This window comes from Rana temporaria, chromosome 2 (genome assembly GCF_905171775.1).
Source record: "Rana temporaria chromosome 2, aRanTem1.1, whole genome shotgun sequence".
NCBI classification, from domain to species: Eukaryota; Metazoa; Chordata; class Amphibia; order Anura; family Ranidae; genus Rana; species Rana temporaria.
In genome coordinates this window covers 452,630,871-452,648,152 of record NC_053490.1, presented here as the reverse complement: position 1 = coordinate 452,648,152, position 17,282 = coordinate 452,630,871, and the positions used below count along the sequence as shown (strand labels likewise).

Below are 17,282 nucleotides of genomic sequence, written 5' to 3'. Positions count from 1 at the left end.
GATCGGGGGTTCTCTGTGCAAAACCATTACACAGAGCAGTTAAGTATAACATTTGTTTGTCATTTTAATAGAAACTGAAGTATTATATAACACTATATATAAGTATTATAACTAATGACACATAAACTGGACCTTAACAAAAGAGTGAAAAGTAAGACTCCTCCCCCCTCCTCCCCTCTGCCTCTAATAAACATACATTTTCTTCTTTTTTTTAGGGAGCGGGTACCTTTTTGTGACAGGTACATGCTCTCATTCCCTCAAGTCTCACCCAGAAGTGGTATTAAGCCTCGAGGGCTTTCACACTGGAGCGTTGCAATAGCAGGACGGTAAAAAAAGCCCTGCTAGCAGCATCTTTGGAGCGGTGAAGGAGCGGTGTGTATACCGCTCCTGCCCATTTAAATCAATGGGCACCGTGGCTATACCGCCGTCAAAGCGCCTCAGCAGAGGCGTTTTGCGTTGGTTTTAACCATTTCTCGCCCGCTAGCGGGGGGTAAACGCGCCCCACTAGTGGCCAAATAGCACAGACGCCGCCCCCCACCCCAGTGTGAAAGGGGCTTTTGGGATAAAGGTCTAACATAAATAAATAGAAGCTCATTTTAAGCACCACTGCCAGTGTAAATGTCTCACCCCTGTATCGGCAAGAGACCGTTTCTGTTGATAAACAACAGATTTACTGGCTGGATCACCAGAGGAAAATATAAGAAAGAAAAGCCTAAAATGGAAACTAATGCAGCCATTACATCTAAGAATTGGCAAGCTGTAATATAGTAAAATGTTGACTTTTGGATTTAGCACTGCTTTAAGCCAGCTTGGCGCCCCCTCCCTTCATACTTGCAGCCTCCTGGGATGGAGCACATGTTCCAGAAGGTTGCAGGACCAGTCTTAAAATGCTGCCATGCCTTGACATGTGCAGTGGGGAGCCAGCTGTGAGACTTCAGGAAGTCACAGCCAGCTCCGATACCCAAGGCGGTGTTGCTTGATAGCTGAAAGTGGTTGTAAACCCTTGTGTTTTTTCACCTTAATGCATCCTATGCATTAAGGTGAAAAAACACCTGGCAGTCACCGGCCCCCTAGCCCCCCCATTTTATTTACATGAGCCCCTTCATCTCCTCGCACCGTCCTTCTCGTCCTGGAGTCCTGCCTTTGATTATATAAACTGATAGCAGCGCAGCCATTGGCTCCCCCTGCTGTCAATCAAATCCAATGATGCGGGTGCTGGGGGGGCGGGTCCAAATCATACACTTGGCGTCTATGGATGCAAAATGAATGACTCAGGAGCGTGCCCACAAGGTAACCCTTCTCCTAGGGGGTTACCTAATGGTGGGAGGAGCCACAAGAGCCGCCGAGGGACCCGAGAAGAGGATGTTCGTGGCCACTCTGTGCAAAACAAGCTGGTAAGTATAACATGTTTTTTTTTTTTTTTTAACTAAGCTTTAGTATCACTTGAAGCCCATCAAAAAAATTGGCTCTGGAGAAGACAGTGCTGAACGCCATGGTCTGTTAAGTGTCTATTTCTTTAACCCCCTTAGCGGTATCCCCGAGCGTGACTCGGGGTTGTTTTTCTATGCTACTATCGGTATCCCCGAGTCACGCTCGGGGTAGATGTGCAGAGTGTGCAGCGGCGCGGCTTACCTTTCGCAGCATCCACAGACAAGTTACTTACCTTGTCCCTGGATCCTGCGATGCATCCCCACTGCGTGAGAGAGCGGGTCCTCGCTCGATTCACAGTGTCCCCGTGTGCCGCCGATCTCCGTTCCCTGCGACGTTACGACGCACGGGGGCGGAGAACGGCGCCAAATTCAAAAAAGTAAACAAACACATTACATACAGTATACTGTAATCTTATAGATTACAGTACTGTATGTAAAAAATACACACCCCTTGTCCCTAGTGGTCTGCCCAGTGCCCTACATGTACTTTTATATAATAAAAACTGTTCTTTCTCCCTGCAAACTGTAGATTGTCCAAAAGTGTCCCTTTATGTCAAAAATGGTTTTAGATCAGCTAGAAAACAGCGATAATAAATTATAATTACTTGCAGAATTGTGTGATAGCGATTTGTGGGGAAATTCGTCATAAAAAAATAAAAGTATTGACAGCGACAATTCTGCAACTGAGCAAATTTCAGTGATTTTGAGTTGATTACATTATTGAATAATTTTTATTATAATTATATTATTATTTGTTATAATTATTTATTATATTATAATTTATAATTTTGTTTTTAAAAAAAAATCATACCCGGGATGCCTACTAGACTCTTGTTTGGTCAGATTTAAATAAGTTATTCCTAAGAATTGCAGGCCTACAGTATAAATCGCCAAATTTCCTTGCAAAATAATTGTACTGCTTTTGGTACGTAATTCCAGACAGAATCATACCGCCAGGGAGGTTAAAGTCATAAGTTATAATATTTTTAGATTCTGATTTTTATTTTAAAGAGTAAAGTTTTTCTTTAAATAAACCATTCGAAGAATGAACACACTTTGCTAGTAACAAGAATGTCTAAGTCACATCTAGCACTGCAGTTGCTAACCACAGCATATAAGGCATACATACATAAGAATAAACATGAATAAAACCTGTGGTTTTCCAAAACAGAAATAATCTGAAGTGCATCAGTGCTGATTTTCTCACCAGTAATGACTAATGTGAGTTTGTTGGTACACAGTACTGCACGTCATCAGCTACACTCTACATGAAATTTCAGAACTGCATGACTGTATTTAGAGTGGAATAATTGTATTTACATATAGTGAGTGATTCAATAGTGAAGCTGGAAAATAATAAGTTACTAGAGTTTAATGTCACATCAAAGCCTTATGCCCCGTACACACCATCACTTTATGTGATGAAAAAAAACAACGTTTTTAAAAACGTCACTTTAATTGACCGTGTGTGGGGGAAAACGTTGTTTTATTTCTTGTAAAAAACGACCAAAAAAAATTGAAGCATGTTTCAATTTTATGTACCGTTTTTCAAAACGTCGTTTTTTACTTCACAGAAATTGACCGTGTGTAGCAAAAAACGTTGTTTAAAAAGACGTTTTTACACCCGCGCATGCCCAGAAGCTAGTTATGAAGCGAGCTTCAATGGAAAAACGTGGTGAACGTAACCTCGCTTTGCTAGAGCACTGTGAGAAAAGCGATGGTGTAGGCAACTTCGTCTTTGAAAATTGAAGTTTCAAAAAGGTCATTTTTTACTTCACAGAAAATGTCGTTTTTTTTCATCACATAAAGTGATGGTGTGTATGCGGCATTACAGTATGAGTATACTACACTGCAACTATAAAGTGATTAATCTCGAATCTCATGTACCCTTGTGCAACATTTAATTGTTTTTTTAACTGTTTAGTTAAAAAAAAAGTACCAGACAGGAGAGCGGCTTTTAAATACCAATTTAGAAATGATAAAAATCAATTATTGTTAATATCTGTTCCAATAAAGTGCATACAGAAGAAGAGCATATGGTAAACAAACATAACACATAGAAATCTGGGTACGGATGTGATCTCAATAAAGAAATTTTCATACATTAACAAACAAAAGTTGGTGGTCATAAACCTCTTCTTTTTGCTTCCTATGTAAAAATGCAATCAATGTTACCTCATACCTGCTAGCTTATCTCCCTTGTACATTCTGATTTGTGCCTTCAGGTAACATTGATGATGAGTGGTTTTGTATACTGAACTTCAAGCCATACCTTAAAGCTGAACTCCAGGGAAAAAAAGAATTAAAAAAATTGCTGTTTGCTTGGTTCAGCTTAGTTACCTTAAATTTTTGGTATGTTACATCCAGAGGGTTGCTGTGGATGCTAAAAAGTTCCGTTGTTCATACAGTGATGATATGGGATCGCTTGCTCTTTAACTCGTCCATTCAGAAGACATCTTGTATTCTTTTCAATGACTACAAGGCTTTCTGAATGGAGCGGATGATGAACATCAGGATCTCACCTTGTCCATTTAGAGAAAGCCTTGTATTCAGTGAAAAATTGAAAAATACTGTACAAGAAGTGCCCTGGATGGAGCAGCTGAGAAGGGAGCAACCCCCTAATCATCACTGTATAAGTGGTACTTACAGTAACCGAAGCAGAAAATCAAAAAGGATGTTAGGAGGCTCCTTACAACGTCCTTTTGATAATCAAACACATGGAGTAATGCCCTGTACACACGATCGGAAAATTCCGCCAGCAAAAGTCCGATGTGAGCTTTTGATTGGGAATTCCGACCGTGTGTATGCTCCATCGGACATTTCCTGTCGGAATTTCCGCCATCAAAAGATTGAGAGCTGGTTCTCAAATTTTCCAATGGAAAAAAATCCTATCGGAAAAATCCGATCGTCTGTAGCAATTCCGACGCGCGAAATTCTGACGAATGCTCAGATAAAAAATTTTACGCATGCTCGGAAGCATTGAATTTCTTTTTCTCGGCTCGTCGTAGTGTTGTATTTCACCGCGTTCTTGACGGACGAAAGGTCAGAGAACTTTTGTGTGACCGTGTGTATGCAAGCCAAGCTTGAGCGGAATTCCGTCGGAAAAAACATCCAAGGTTTTTCCGACGGAAAATCCGATTGAGTGTATGGTTTGGACTGTGACACAGTTTTCATTCTTTGGATTGCACAGGGAAAGTAAAAACCTGTGGAGCATTTTATACAGAGCGTAATCGGCACATCTTGGTTCTAGGCACAGTGCTGAGCGAGTACATTTTTATATACTGTATGTTTTTAATTTCTAATAAATGGTTTTACACTATGGGAGTCTCTTTGTTTCATTCTGGTGCTTACTTATCTGGGCAGTTATGAGGAATAATCTATGAAGGTGATTATAAAGATCAGTTCATAATAAAGGGTCAGACACTCCTATGGAGAACCCAGAGAGGAGGGGAAAGAGAGAAGAACCCACGATTGACTGCAAAATCAACAGCTTTTAGACCAATAACCACTGGAGGGTCTAAAAATCTGGTGAGCGTATTCTCCTAAGGGGTACGGAAAAGGAATTACACTTAAATGGTTAAGTTGTCAGCCACAGAATGTTACTTTTTCATTTTTAAGGTATTAATGATTGAATATTTATGAATAGTATAGTAAAATACAAGCACTATTTTGCACATAACTTTAATTCAGACCTCACTCAAAACAAGCATTTAACTCTTTATTTAGTGCTACATATAACTTAAAATAGAGTAATTTTGAATATCAGGGAGATATTCTTCAGATATTCAGTTTGTTTTCATCAACAGGAACCCCTTACCTACATTTTTTTTTTTTTTTTGTAAAGGGTAACTCGACTTTTGTGGGGAAATAAATTAGCAAATAACAAGAAATATATATATATTATAGTGTATACAATTGTGACTGAATCGTATTGTAATTAAATGTTATTAAAAATGACCTTTCCTTTTCAATATGCAGAGCTGTACTTTTCTGTAAAATGCAATGCAATTTGGCTACCTGGTTGTGTTCTGTACCTAGACTGTGTACAGAACTCCCCCTGAAAATGGAATTTCCTGCTTCTGTGATTGGCTTACTGATTTTACCAGATGTCTACATTAAGATAAAAAGTCAGATTTTTGGCAAAATTTTATTTTTAGTGAGATACTTAAGAAATTGCATCTCAAGAGACACAGACTCTGCTAATTTCTTCATAAGGCTGCATTCACACCTGAGCGTTTTGTCGCCTGAAGCATGAAGCTCCAAAACGCTAGAGGGGAAAAAATACATTATTCTCTATGGAGATGGTTCACATCTCCACTCCAAAACGCCTGAAGCCGAACGCCTGAAGCTCAAACAAGTTCCGGACCCTTTTTTGTTGGGCAGATTTGGGCGTTTTAGAACATTTGTATTCCCATGGAAACTCTCGATTCAAGCGTCTAGCGCGACAACGAGCGTTTCTACGGGTGTTTTGTCGCTTTAATCTGTTCTGTGAAATAGAACATTTCACCCAGGCAGAAGATAAAAAAATCTACAAACATAGCAACAAGTGATAAAAGAGATGATCATTTTTCCTATTGGATAAAATAAAAAACGGTGAAGTTCAAAAACGTCAACGACAACGCTGCATGCAAACGCGCGAATACGTGTGAATACGTGCGACAAAACGTCGGAAAAAACTACCAAAAACACTACGCTCAGGTGTGAATACAGCCTTAGAGCCCTGCAGGAGCAGCAACTGATCAATAATTATAAAACCACCCCCATACATATTCACCCGGAACATGGACACAGACAAACAAACAGCTATTCCTTTAGAATAACAAAAGGTAGGAATCTGCAACAAAGTTTGTTAACCCCCTTAGCGGTAAACCCGAGCGTGACTCGGGGTGGATTTCCAATGTTAGGATCGGTATCCCCGAATCACGCTCGGGGTGGACGTGCAGAGTGTGCAGCGGCGCGGCTTACCTGCTCGCTGAATCCACAGGCAAGTTACTTACCTTGTCCTTGGATCCAGCGATGCCTCCCTGCTGTGTGAGCGAGCGGGTCCTCCTCGCTCGATTCACAGTGTCCCTGTGTGCCGCCGATCTCCGTTCCCTGCGACGTTACGACGCACGGGAGCGGAGAACGGCGCCAAATTCAAAAAAGTAAACAAACACATCACATACAGTATACTGTAATCTTATAGATTACAGTACTGTATGTAAAAAATACACACCCCCCCTTGTCCCTAGTGGTCTGCCCAGTGTCCTACATGTACTTTTATATAATAAAAACTGTTCTTTCTCCCTGCAAACTGTAGATTGTCCATAGCAACCAAAAGTGTCCCTTTATGTCAAAAATGGTTTTAGATCAGCTAGAAAACAGCGATAATAAATTATAATCACTTGCAGAATTGTGCGATAGCGATTTGTGGGGAAATACGTCATAAAAAAATAAAAGTAATGACAGCGACAATTCTGCAACTGAGCAAATTTCAGTGATTTTGAGTTGATTACATTATTGAATAATTTTTATTATAATTATATTATTATTTGTTATAATTATTTATAATTATTTATTATATTCTAATTTATAATTTTGTTTTTAAAAAAAAATCATACACGGGATGCCTACAAGACTCTTGTTTGGTCAGATTTAAGTGAGTTATTCCTAAAAATTACAGACCTACAGTATAAAACGCCAAATTTCCTTGCAAAATAATTGTACCGCTTTTGGTACGTAATTCCAGACAGAATCATACCGCCAGGGAGGTTAAAATCATTGTAATGTACATAGATCACCCAGAGAGAAGGTTTTTCTTCTCGACAAAAGTGGAGTTACTCTTTAGAGGTTTAATAACATCTATTTAACATCTCTAACCGTGAATTTTTTTTTTTTTGAGAAACTGTTAAATTGGTGGGTTTAATCCCGATTTAAACGGTTTGTTGCACCTCAAACTGAAATTTTGCTAAATGGCTTGGTTTTTAAAGGAAGTTGAAAAACGATGGATCTTCCAGCCAGGTCAACAGGTTATAAAAATATGCTGCAAGGGGACTTCGGTGTTGATGATATTGACAGACTGCATTTTATTTTATTTGCTGATTACATTTTAAAGATGAACTTTAGGCGAAAAAAAAAAGAAAAAGACACTCATTAAAGCCCAACTCCATGTTTTTGTCCTTTTTAAATAGTTCATTTTGACCAAGCTGGCCCAGACAAACTATTTACTGCACTAACAGGTGTGCCTTCTGGGCACACTGTACTCTGTATAAAGAATCAGCCACTCCAGGAACAAAAGAGAGTTGGCCTGAGTGCTAATCATCCATTATACAAGAAGCACTATATTCTATTTATGAATACAAAGCTTCCTCTGAATGGCTGAGACTGAGAGGCGGACGGATGACGTACAATCTTCGCCTCAGCCAAACAAAGAAAGTTTTGTATTGATTCATAGAATACAAACTCTCTGTGAATGGCTGAGCAGCGTTCAGTCTGACTCTTTTTTGTCCTGGGAGTGAGATGGGAATATTTGCTTATTTAGTTGAAGGCATGAAGAAATAATAAAAAACTGTTGGGCTGTTTGGTAAAGGGGACTGTAAGAACACAAAGTCAGACATTCTGCTACATACTAAGTGGTCATAATTAAAATGATGGCATTCTGAGTAATCATGATCACAATCTAGAAGCAGTATCACAAAAAATGGCTGATAACCTTTAGCTGGAATTGAACTTAAAGTGGAACTTCAGTCATTTTTCATCTGTCCATCTATTAAATCTTCTGCCCTTGTTGTTTAACTTTGGATAGTAAAACATTTTTTTTCTGCAGTAAATAACTTATACAGCCCACTTTCTGTTTCTTGTCTGATAAAAGCCTAGGCTTAAGACATAATGCACAGCACGCTCTCTCACTCTTGTGAGAGTTTGCCAGGAAGGGAGGGGTGATGCATAAGAGGGCCAATGAGAGCTGCAGAGCTAAAGGTGTGCCTCTGTGTGTCTGTATAAATCCAAGAAGTGAACAGTCAGCAGCCTCAGCTGCCCACAGTTAAAATGGATGCAGCCAGACTCAGCGGAGGGAGATTTTTCAGCATATTTGCCAAGTACAGAATCACAGTATATATAAAATAATATGCAAAGTGGTTGGAGGGAAGCTTCAGAATGGCAAAGATTTTTTTTATTACAAATTATGTGAGCGGACTGCAGTTCCTCTTTAAATCTCTAGTTATTCCAAATGGGCTTACCCTAGGTATTTTTGTTAGACCTTGATCTACATCAGTCTACATTCTGATTATAACCACTCGCTTTATTTTTTTTATTTTTTTAGCTGAATCTCCTGTGGTCATAAAGAAGCTGTAAATGTAATGGTTGTAATGTGTACAATATACAATATAAGACTCACCTGCACAAACAGCGACAGTGAAGGCATCACCACATGCCACCATTGTCACCTTTAACCCTTGTGGTGCACTGATGAGATAGGGCACTCTACTGTTTCGGTGAGCACTGGTGCCTAGCTGCCCATGTTGATTGCTGCCAAAGGTGTAACACTGACCCCGACCTTTCATGGAGAAAGTAAAAAAAAAAAAAATACAAAAAAAAGGTAAGGGAATGAGAGTAATCTTTGCAAAGTTTCCACCCTCGTCTTTCATGTCTCTGTGTATTTGCACATACAACAGCTTGTCACCACAAATGTTAGCTTTAGAATGTCAAAGTGAAAAAAACTTTCCTAGTCATTCACAAAAGCAGAGAACTATTGGTCATTCAGTTCAACACAAACACAAAATCCCATTGTAAACATGCTGTTCTCTCACTTTTCCTACACATTCTACACATTGTATGTTCTCTTGTCTCCCTACTGACCTGTTACTACAGCGGAGTGGGAAGTGCCCACATCTGCGCACAGAATGGCCTCCAGATGCAGAGGTGCCGATTGGACTGGACTGAAGGTGTAGACCTCTTCCACTTGATCCTCAGAAGGTGGTTCACTAACAGTCGTTATCTTATCTAAGCCAAGCTTGTTAAACCTGAGAAAACCAAAGTAGTGCTTCAAGTTTATATTTATTAGAAAAAGTAAGCCAGATATTTCACACAAACATATGTAAGATTCAAAAAATATATCATTATACAATCACAGATCATACAAGTGCAGCTCTCATAGAACATAACACAAACACTGACAAATCAACATTTAAAAATGCATATGAATAAAAATACATATTTAAAAATAAATCACATCACCCTATCCTAACTATTTAACTTACTGAACTTAAAGTGGAACTTTACCCATAATAACTTGATAAAAATAATGTTCTTTAGCAAGGAACATACATTCCACAATAATAATTATGCTACCAGAATTAGTGTGTGCTGTAAATTGCCTCCAGCATTGTTCTGTTTCTTCTTGCAGGAGGCGGCCATTTTGCTGAAGCCCAGAGCCCCTGAACAGTAATTCTTTAGGCTGTCAGCAGATCGGCCTCTACAAATTTGACAGTGCCTAAAAACAGAGGGGTGGATTCAGGTAGGGGCGCGCAAAACTGCGGCGGCGTAACGTATGACATTTACGTTACGCCGCCGCAAGTTTTACGGGCAAGTGCTTGATTCACAAAGCACTTGCCTGTAAAGTTGCGGCGGCGTAGCGTAAAAGGGGCCGGCGTAGGCGCGCGTAATTCAAATGATCCCGTAGGGGGCGTGGATAATTTAAATTAGGCGCGTTCCCGCGCCGAACGTACTGCGCATGCGCCGTCCCTAAAATTTCCCGACGTGCATTGCGGTAAATGACGTCGCAAGGACGTCATTGGTTTCGACGTGAACGTTAATGGCGTCTAGCGCCATTCACGGATGACTTACGCAAACGTGGTAAAAATTTCAAAACGCGACGCGGGAACGACGTCCATACGTAACATTGGCTGCGCCTCCTAATAGCAGGAGCAGCCTTACGCCGAATACGACGTACGCAAACAACGTAAAAAATGACCGCCGGGCGCACGTACGTTTGTGAATCGGCGTAAGTATGCAATTTGCATACTCTACGCTGACAACTACGGGAGCGCCACCTAGCGGCCAGCGTCAGAATGCACCCTAAGATACGACGGTGTAAGAGACTTATGCCAGTCGTATCTTAGGCTACAGTCGGCGTATCTAGCTTTCTGAATACAGAAAGTAGATACACTGGCGCAACTTAGCAATTATGCGGCATATCTATGGATACGCCGGCGTAATTGCTCTCTGAATCTACCCCAGAGAGCACCTGAGAATGTGAAAAGCAGGGTGAGGCAATGGGGTAGATTTACTAAAACTGGAGCACTCAGAATCTGCTGCAGTTGGTACCAATCAGCTTCTAACCTTGGTTTCTATGCAGGGTTGCACCAGATTCTGCACACTCCGGTTTTTGTAAATCAGTCCCAATGTATTACTGCATTTAAAACAGTATAGGCACTTATTTTTACATAGCTATACCTGAAAAAGAGGCAAGCAATAATTTAGCAGGACTTCATTTTCTGACTAAAGTTCCACTTTAAATGCTGCAACGGCTGAGTGTAAAAAAAATGTAAAACTATTTGGAGGAGCCCCAATGGCCCTATAACACTTCCCCAACTGCAGCATCTCAAAAAAAAGAGTATATTTAACCACTTGCTGACCGCTGCACACCGATATACGTTGGCACAATGGCCGCGGTGGGCAAACGGGCGTACAGGTACGTCCCCTTTAAATTGCCGTGGCGGGTGCGCGCCGTGGGCCCCGCAAACTCGATGTTCGTCAATGGCCCTCAATCGTGACACGGAGAGGCAGAACGGGGAGATGCCTATGTAAACAAGGCATTTCCCTGTTCTGCCTAGTGACATGACAGGGATCTACTGCTTCCTGTCATCGGGAGCAGTGATCCCTGTCATGTCAGTGGTAGCCCATCCCCCCACATTTAGAATCACTCCCTAGGACACACTTAACCCCTTGATTGCCCCCTAGTGTTTAACCCCTTCCCTGTCAGTGCTATTTACACAGTAATCAGTGCATTTTTATAGCACTGATCTCTGTATAAATGACAATGGTTGCAAAATAGTGTCTGATGTGTCCGCCATAATGTCGCAGTCACGATAAAAATCGCAGATCGCCGCCAAAAAAAAAAATCCTAATAAAAATGCCATAAATGTATCCCCTATTTTGTAGACGCTATAACTTTTACGCAAACCAATCAATATACGCTTATTGCGTTTTTTTTGTATACCAAAAATATGTAGAAGAATACATATCGGCCTAAACTGAGAAAAAAAAATGTTTTTTTTATATATATTTTTGGAGGATATTTATTATAGCAAAAAGTCAAAAATATAGGGCCAGATTCACATACAAATGCGTTACGCTGCGGCAGCGTAACGTATCCCATTTACGTTACACCGCCGCAAGTTTACAGTGTAAGTGCTTGATTCACAAAGCACTTACCTGTAAACTTGCGGCGGCGTAGCGCAATTCCGCCCGGCGCAAGCCCGCCTAATTCAAATGGGACGGGGACCATTTAAATTAGGCGCGTTCCCACGCCGAACGTACTGCGCATGCTCCGTCCCTAAAATTTCCCGACGTGCATTGCGCTAAATGACGTCGCAAGGACGTCATTGGTTTCGACGATAACGTAAATGGCGTCCAGCACCATTCACGGACGACTTACGCAAACGACGTGAAATTTCAAATTTCGACGCGGGAACGACAGCCATACTTAACATTGGTTAGACCACCTAAGGGCAGCTTTAGTTTTATGCGACGTATCTCTACGGAAGCGGACGTTCGTGAATCGGCGTAACTAGTCATTTGCATATTCTACGCCGACCGCAATGGAATCGCCACCTAGCGGCCGGCCTAGAATTGCAGCCTAAGATCCGACGGTGTAAGTCACTTACACCTGTCGGATCTTAGGGCTATCTATGCGTAACCTGATTCTATGAATCAGGCGCATAGATACGACAATCCTATCTCAGAGATCAGGAGATACGCCGTCGTATCTCTTTTGTGAATCTGGCCCATAGCTTTTTTCAACATTGAGGCTTTTTTTTTGTTTATAGGGCAAAAAATAAAAAACGCAGAGGTGATCAAATACCACCAAAAGAAAGCTCTATTTGTGGGAAAAAAGGACGTAAATGTTGTTTGGGTGCAACGTTGCACAACCGCGCAATCGTCAGTTAAAGCGACGCAGTGCCGTATCGCAAAAAGTGCTCTAGTCAGGAAGGGGGTAAATTCTTCTGGGCTGAAGTGGTTAAACAATGCCATTTGCAGTCTTTACCCAAGAAGCAATGTCCTGCACAGCACCATACAAAAAAAGATAAAGCTGTAAAGACATTAAACAGTCCAGTAAACCCAGTAGTGTGCATGCATGAAACCCGGAACACTGGAATGAATCGAAGGATTATCTACAATCAGGTGAGCTCTGTCAAAGCATTTGAAAACTGTATGGCTGTATCCTTTTTGATGGGAGTTTTATTATTATTATACAGGATATAAATAGTGCAGACAGTTTACAGCATAAGGGCAGACAGTACAATTACAGTACAGTTTAATAAAGTAGAAATCAGAGAGCCCTGCTTGTAAAAGCTTAATGGAGTGTTTAGAGGTGGGGGGTAAATATACACGAGAGTCTTTAAATTGCCCTTGATATGAAGCACAATGCATGAAAACTATTGGAAGGCAGAGATCTCGATTAGGTTGTGTTCTCTATACAGACTAGATTGTCAGAACACAAGTGGTGAAGGTGAATGAAAAAAAGTTTTGCTTGAGACATGGGTGCTCAGCCTGTGGTCCTCCACTCCAGCTATTGCTGCAACAGTTGGAGGGCCAAGGTTGAGCACCCATGCATTAGGAGTTAAATAGAAAAAAGCACTTACCTGGATGTGCCTAAAATGACTGGCATATAAAAAATAAACAAACACGAATGAATATTATTGTATATAAAGTGCACCATCAAACCTGTTCTATAAATGTTTCAAGACAAACACTGCTGATTCTGCAAAGTAGGGTAGGGACCGATACCGAGTGTTTGCGGGAGTACTTGTACTCCCGCAAATACCCCCGATACCTAAATAGAATACTTGGCCCATAAACGAATGCCGCCGCCTACCCCGTCGCATACCGCAAGAACGCCGCCGCCGCATGGGTTAAACAGTGTGCGGGGAATATCACAGCTTTCATTTGAATAGCTGTAGTATTTCCCGCCAGGCGCCTCGTATAGACACTCCCCCTTGCTCGGGATCTGTCCAATCCCGAGCAAGGGGGAGTGTCTATACGCGGCGCAGCGGGGAATACTACAGCTATTCAAATGAAAGCTGTGATGTTCCCCGCACGCTGTTTAACCCATGCGGCGGCGGCATCTAGGTATGGGGGGACATGGCTGCATATAGGGGGGACATGGCTGGATTTATGGGGGACATGGCTGCATATAGGGGGGACATGGCTGGATTTATGGGGGACATGGCTGGATATAGGGGGGACATGGCTGCATATAGGGGGGACATGGCTGCATATAGGGGGGACATGGCTGCATATGTGAGGGGACATGGCTGCATATGTGGGGGGACATGGCTGCATATATGGGGGACATTGCTGCATATGTGGGGGGACATTGCTGCATATGTGGGGGGACATGGCTGCATATGTGGGGGGACATGGCTGCATATGTGGGGGGACATGGCTGCATATGTGGGGGGACATGGCTGCATATGTGGGGTAACATGGCTGCATATGTGGGGGGACATGGCTGCATATGTGGGGGACATGGCTGCATATGTGGGGGTACATGGCTGCATATGTGGGGGGACATGGCTGCATATGTGGGGGGACATGGCTGCATTTGGGGACACATTTAAAAAAAAGTATCGGTATTCGGTATCGGCGAGTACTTGAAAAAAAGTATCGGTACTTGTACTCGGTCCTAAAAAAGTGGTATCGGGACAACCCTACTGCAAAGAACTGAATATTATCATGAGCAGCAGAACTAAAACTGGAGAGTGTGAAATCTGGTGCAGTTGTGCATGGTAGCCAATCAGCTTCTAACTTCAGCTTGTTCAATAAAGCTTTGACAAAAAAAAAAACTGGAAGCTGATCAGTTTCTATGCAGAGCTGCACCAGATTTTTCACCCTCCAGTTTTAGAAAATAGCCCCTTAATGTTCTACATAATGTGACCCAAATAAAGCTAAATAAAGGCAACCAATTAAAGTGTTCCTAAACCCACAACAGTAAAATCAGTCTGTATATGCAGTAAAGCACGTTTGTTATACTCACTGTGGAACCTAAGGGGTTAATCCTCTGCATTGTGTAAAAAGGCTGTTTGATCCTGTATGCATAGATCCTCCTCTTCTTGCATTGTCCCCAAAATATTTCCAGATAAGACAGTTAGTGGAGTCAGTCTGCACATGCTCAGTTTGGTGTGTATTGCTAGAGAGTTTTTTTTTGGGAGAGTGCGTGTGATCTGCACAAGGCCAATCAGCACTGTCCAAACAGATAGTCAGAGGTCCTGCATCCTGATAAAACAGCCAGTGCCGTATGAAAACTCCTCCTACAAGCTTTAACCAGGCACCGATAGAAGCCACAAGGCTTCTATATACTGCTGATGATAAAAGGTATTTATCAGTTGATATTTACTAATAGTTGCATTTCCATGTTCTGTGTACTGTGAGAGACCAGATATAGTAAATGCAGGGTTCTGGGTTAAGTAACACTTTAAAAAAAGACAAACCCAACCCCTTTAACTGATCACAGGCCATCCTGTATCTTCTCCTAGTCCCTGCAATAAGCTGGGTGCCAAAGCCCCGAAGTCCACTCTTTCTCCACAGCAATCCACCATCTAAATAATGGGGCTGCACAGTGAAGATATTCAACTCCAGCCAGAGTTCCTGCCATGACAGCACACTGCTCACTTCCACACTTTGGGTGGAAATGAGTGGTGTGCTGTAATTAAAATAAGCCTTGGCCAGAGTCGAATGTCTTCGATGACCAATAATGATAACATGAACATGCACTACAGTAAGATCAGGAAAAGATGTTGGCACCAGTGAGGACACTTGTGGCATGGCATTGCCGGAAGGGAGGCGAGTGAAGTAGAATTTAGTTCTTCTTTAATTCCCCCCTCTCAAACATCATATACTGATTGGGGATGCAATGATACCCTTTTTTTATTGGCGAGTACGAGCAACAAAACTTTGCTGTGCGATTTGCGTCCATACAAAATAAATGGGCGCAAATTACACTGCAAAGAATTGCATGCGAATTAAACAAGAATGCGGTGCAATTCCTGTCCGAAACGTTTACAACTTCCCCAGCGCTCCTGTACGAACCCAGGCTTGTCATAGTGATTTTGAGTCTAAGGCCGCTGTGTGTGTGGACCCCATCGGTCAGTTATCCTTCGGTCAAAAAAATTAGAACTTGCTTTAAAATTGAACCGATGGACGCCTAACCGATAGGTCAAAACCGATCGTTAGTAGGCACAACCATCGGTTAAAAACCCGCACATGCTCAGAATCAAGTCGACGCATGCTTGGAAGCATTGAACTTAGTTTTTTTCAGCACGTCGTTGTGTTTTACGTCACCGTGTTCTGACACGATCGGTTCATCAGACCATCAGTCAGCTTCATCGGTTAACCGATGACAATGGTCCTTCGGACCGTTCTCATCGGATGGACTGATCGTGTGTACGCGGCCTCAGTTCACAAAGGAGTGGGGAAACCACCTGACTGAGGACATCTGCGGCTCCCCCTGCCTTTCCCATGGCTTTGTCCTCCACAGCAGCTCTCTCGCCCCAGCCTCCAGCGGCTCTCTTCCCAGCCCCCATTGGTTTGAGCCATCCACTGGACCATCTCCCCATCCCCCCTTCCCGCTGTACCAGATTGCAGATCCCACGCTGTCAAAAAATCTGTTTCACCAGTCCAGGGATTTGAAATCCATGTGGCTTTCTCTCCTATCCTGGCAGTAGAGGCTAGACAGCTTCTGATTGGTCAGCGCCATCCATGTCAGCACTAGAAGGCGATGGCTCAAACCGCTGGAGGCTGGGGGTACAAAGTCAGGGGCCAGGCAGGAAGAGCCGCAACCGAAGATGTCCTCAGGCCTCGTACAGACGAGCGGACATGTCCAATGAAAACGGTCCGCGGACCGTTTTCATCGGACATGTCTGCTGGGATCATTTGGTCTGATGGCTGTACACACCATCAGACCAAATTCCCCGCGGACAGACGACGCGGTGACGATGCGGTGACAAGGCTGCGACGATGACGCAGCGACGTGCGCGAACCCAGAAGTTCAATGCTTCCATGCATGCGTCGAATCACTTCGACGCCATGCGTGGGTTCTCGGGCCAGCGGACATGTCCGATGAGTCGTACTGACCATCGGACATGTCCGACGGACAGGCTTCCAGCGGACATGTTTCTTAGCATGCTAAGAAACATTTGTCCGCTGGAAACCTGTCCGGTCGGCCGGAAAATTGTCCGGTCGGCCCTACACACGACCGAACATGTCTGCTGAAACTGGCCCGCGGACCAGTTTCAGCAGACATGTTCGGTCGTGTGTACGAGGTCTCAGTTGAATGGGAGCCTGAGATGGTGGAACCCGTCATGCCAGGAGGTTTCCCGCACCGCTCCTGTATGAACTTCTGTATGACAAGCATTGGCTTCACACAGGAATGGTGGGAAAACTACATGCGATTCTGACAGAAATTGCACCGCAATCCTGTTCAAATTGCATGTAATTCTTTGCAGTGTGATTTGCGCCCCTTCATTTTGTATGGAGCAATTCACACTGAAAAGTTTTGTTATGGTATCGAGAGCATGTTTACGAGTGAAATTACTGGTATCGGTGCATCCCTAATACTGACCTTTTCATTTTTTCAAACCTTCCTCCATTCAT

The 17,282-nt window shown here is 42.6% G+C and overlaps 1 protein-coding gene across 1 annotated transcript in view; it reads right to left on the bottom strand.

Annotated features, from left to right (window-relative positions):
- NEK8 (NIMA related kinase 8) overlaps positions 1-17,282 on the bottom strand; it is an 83,487-nt gene that overhangs the window by 10,347 nt on the left and 55,858 nt on the right. Inside the window, exons 12-13 of the mRNA XM_040338526.1 lie at positions 9,267-9,430; positions 8,806-8,964 (exon numbers count right to left, since the gene is read on the bottom strand). Of these exons, the coding sequence (XP_040194460.1) occupies positions 8,806-8,964; positions 9,267-9,430 (323 nt within the window). The remainder of the gene's footprint in view (positions 1-8,805; positions 8,965-9,266; positions 9,431-17,282) is intronic.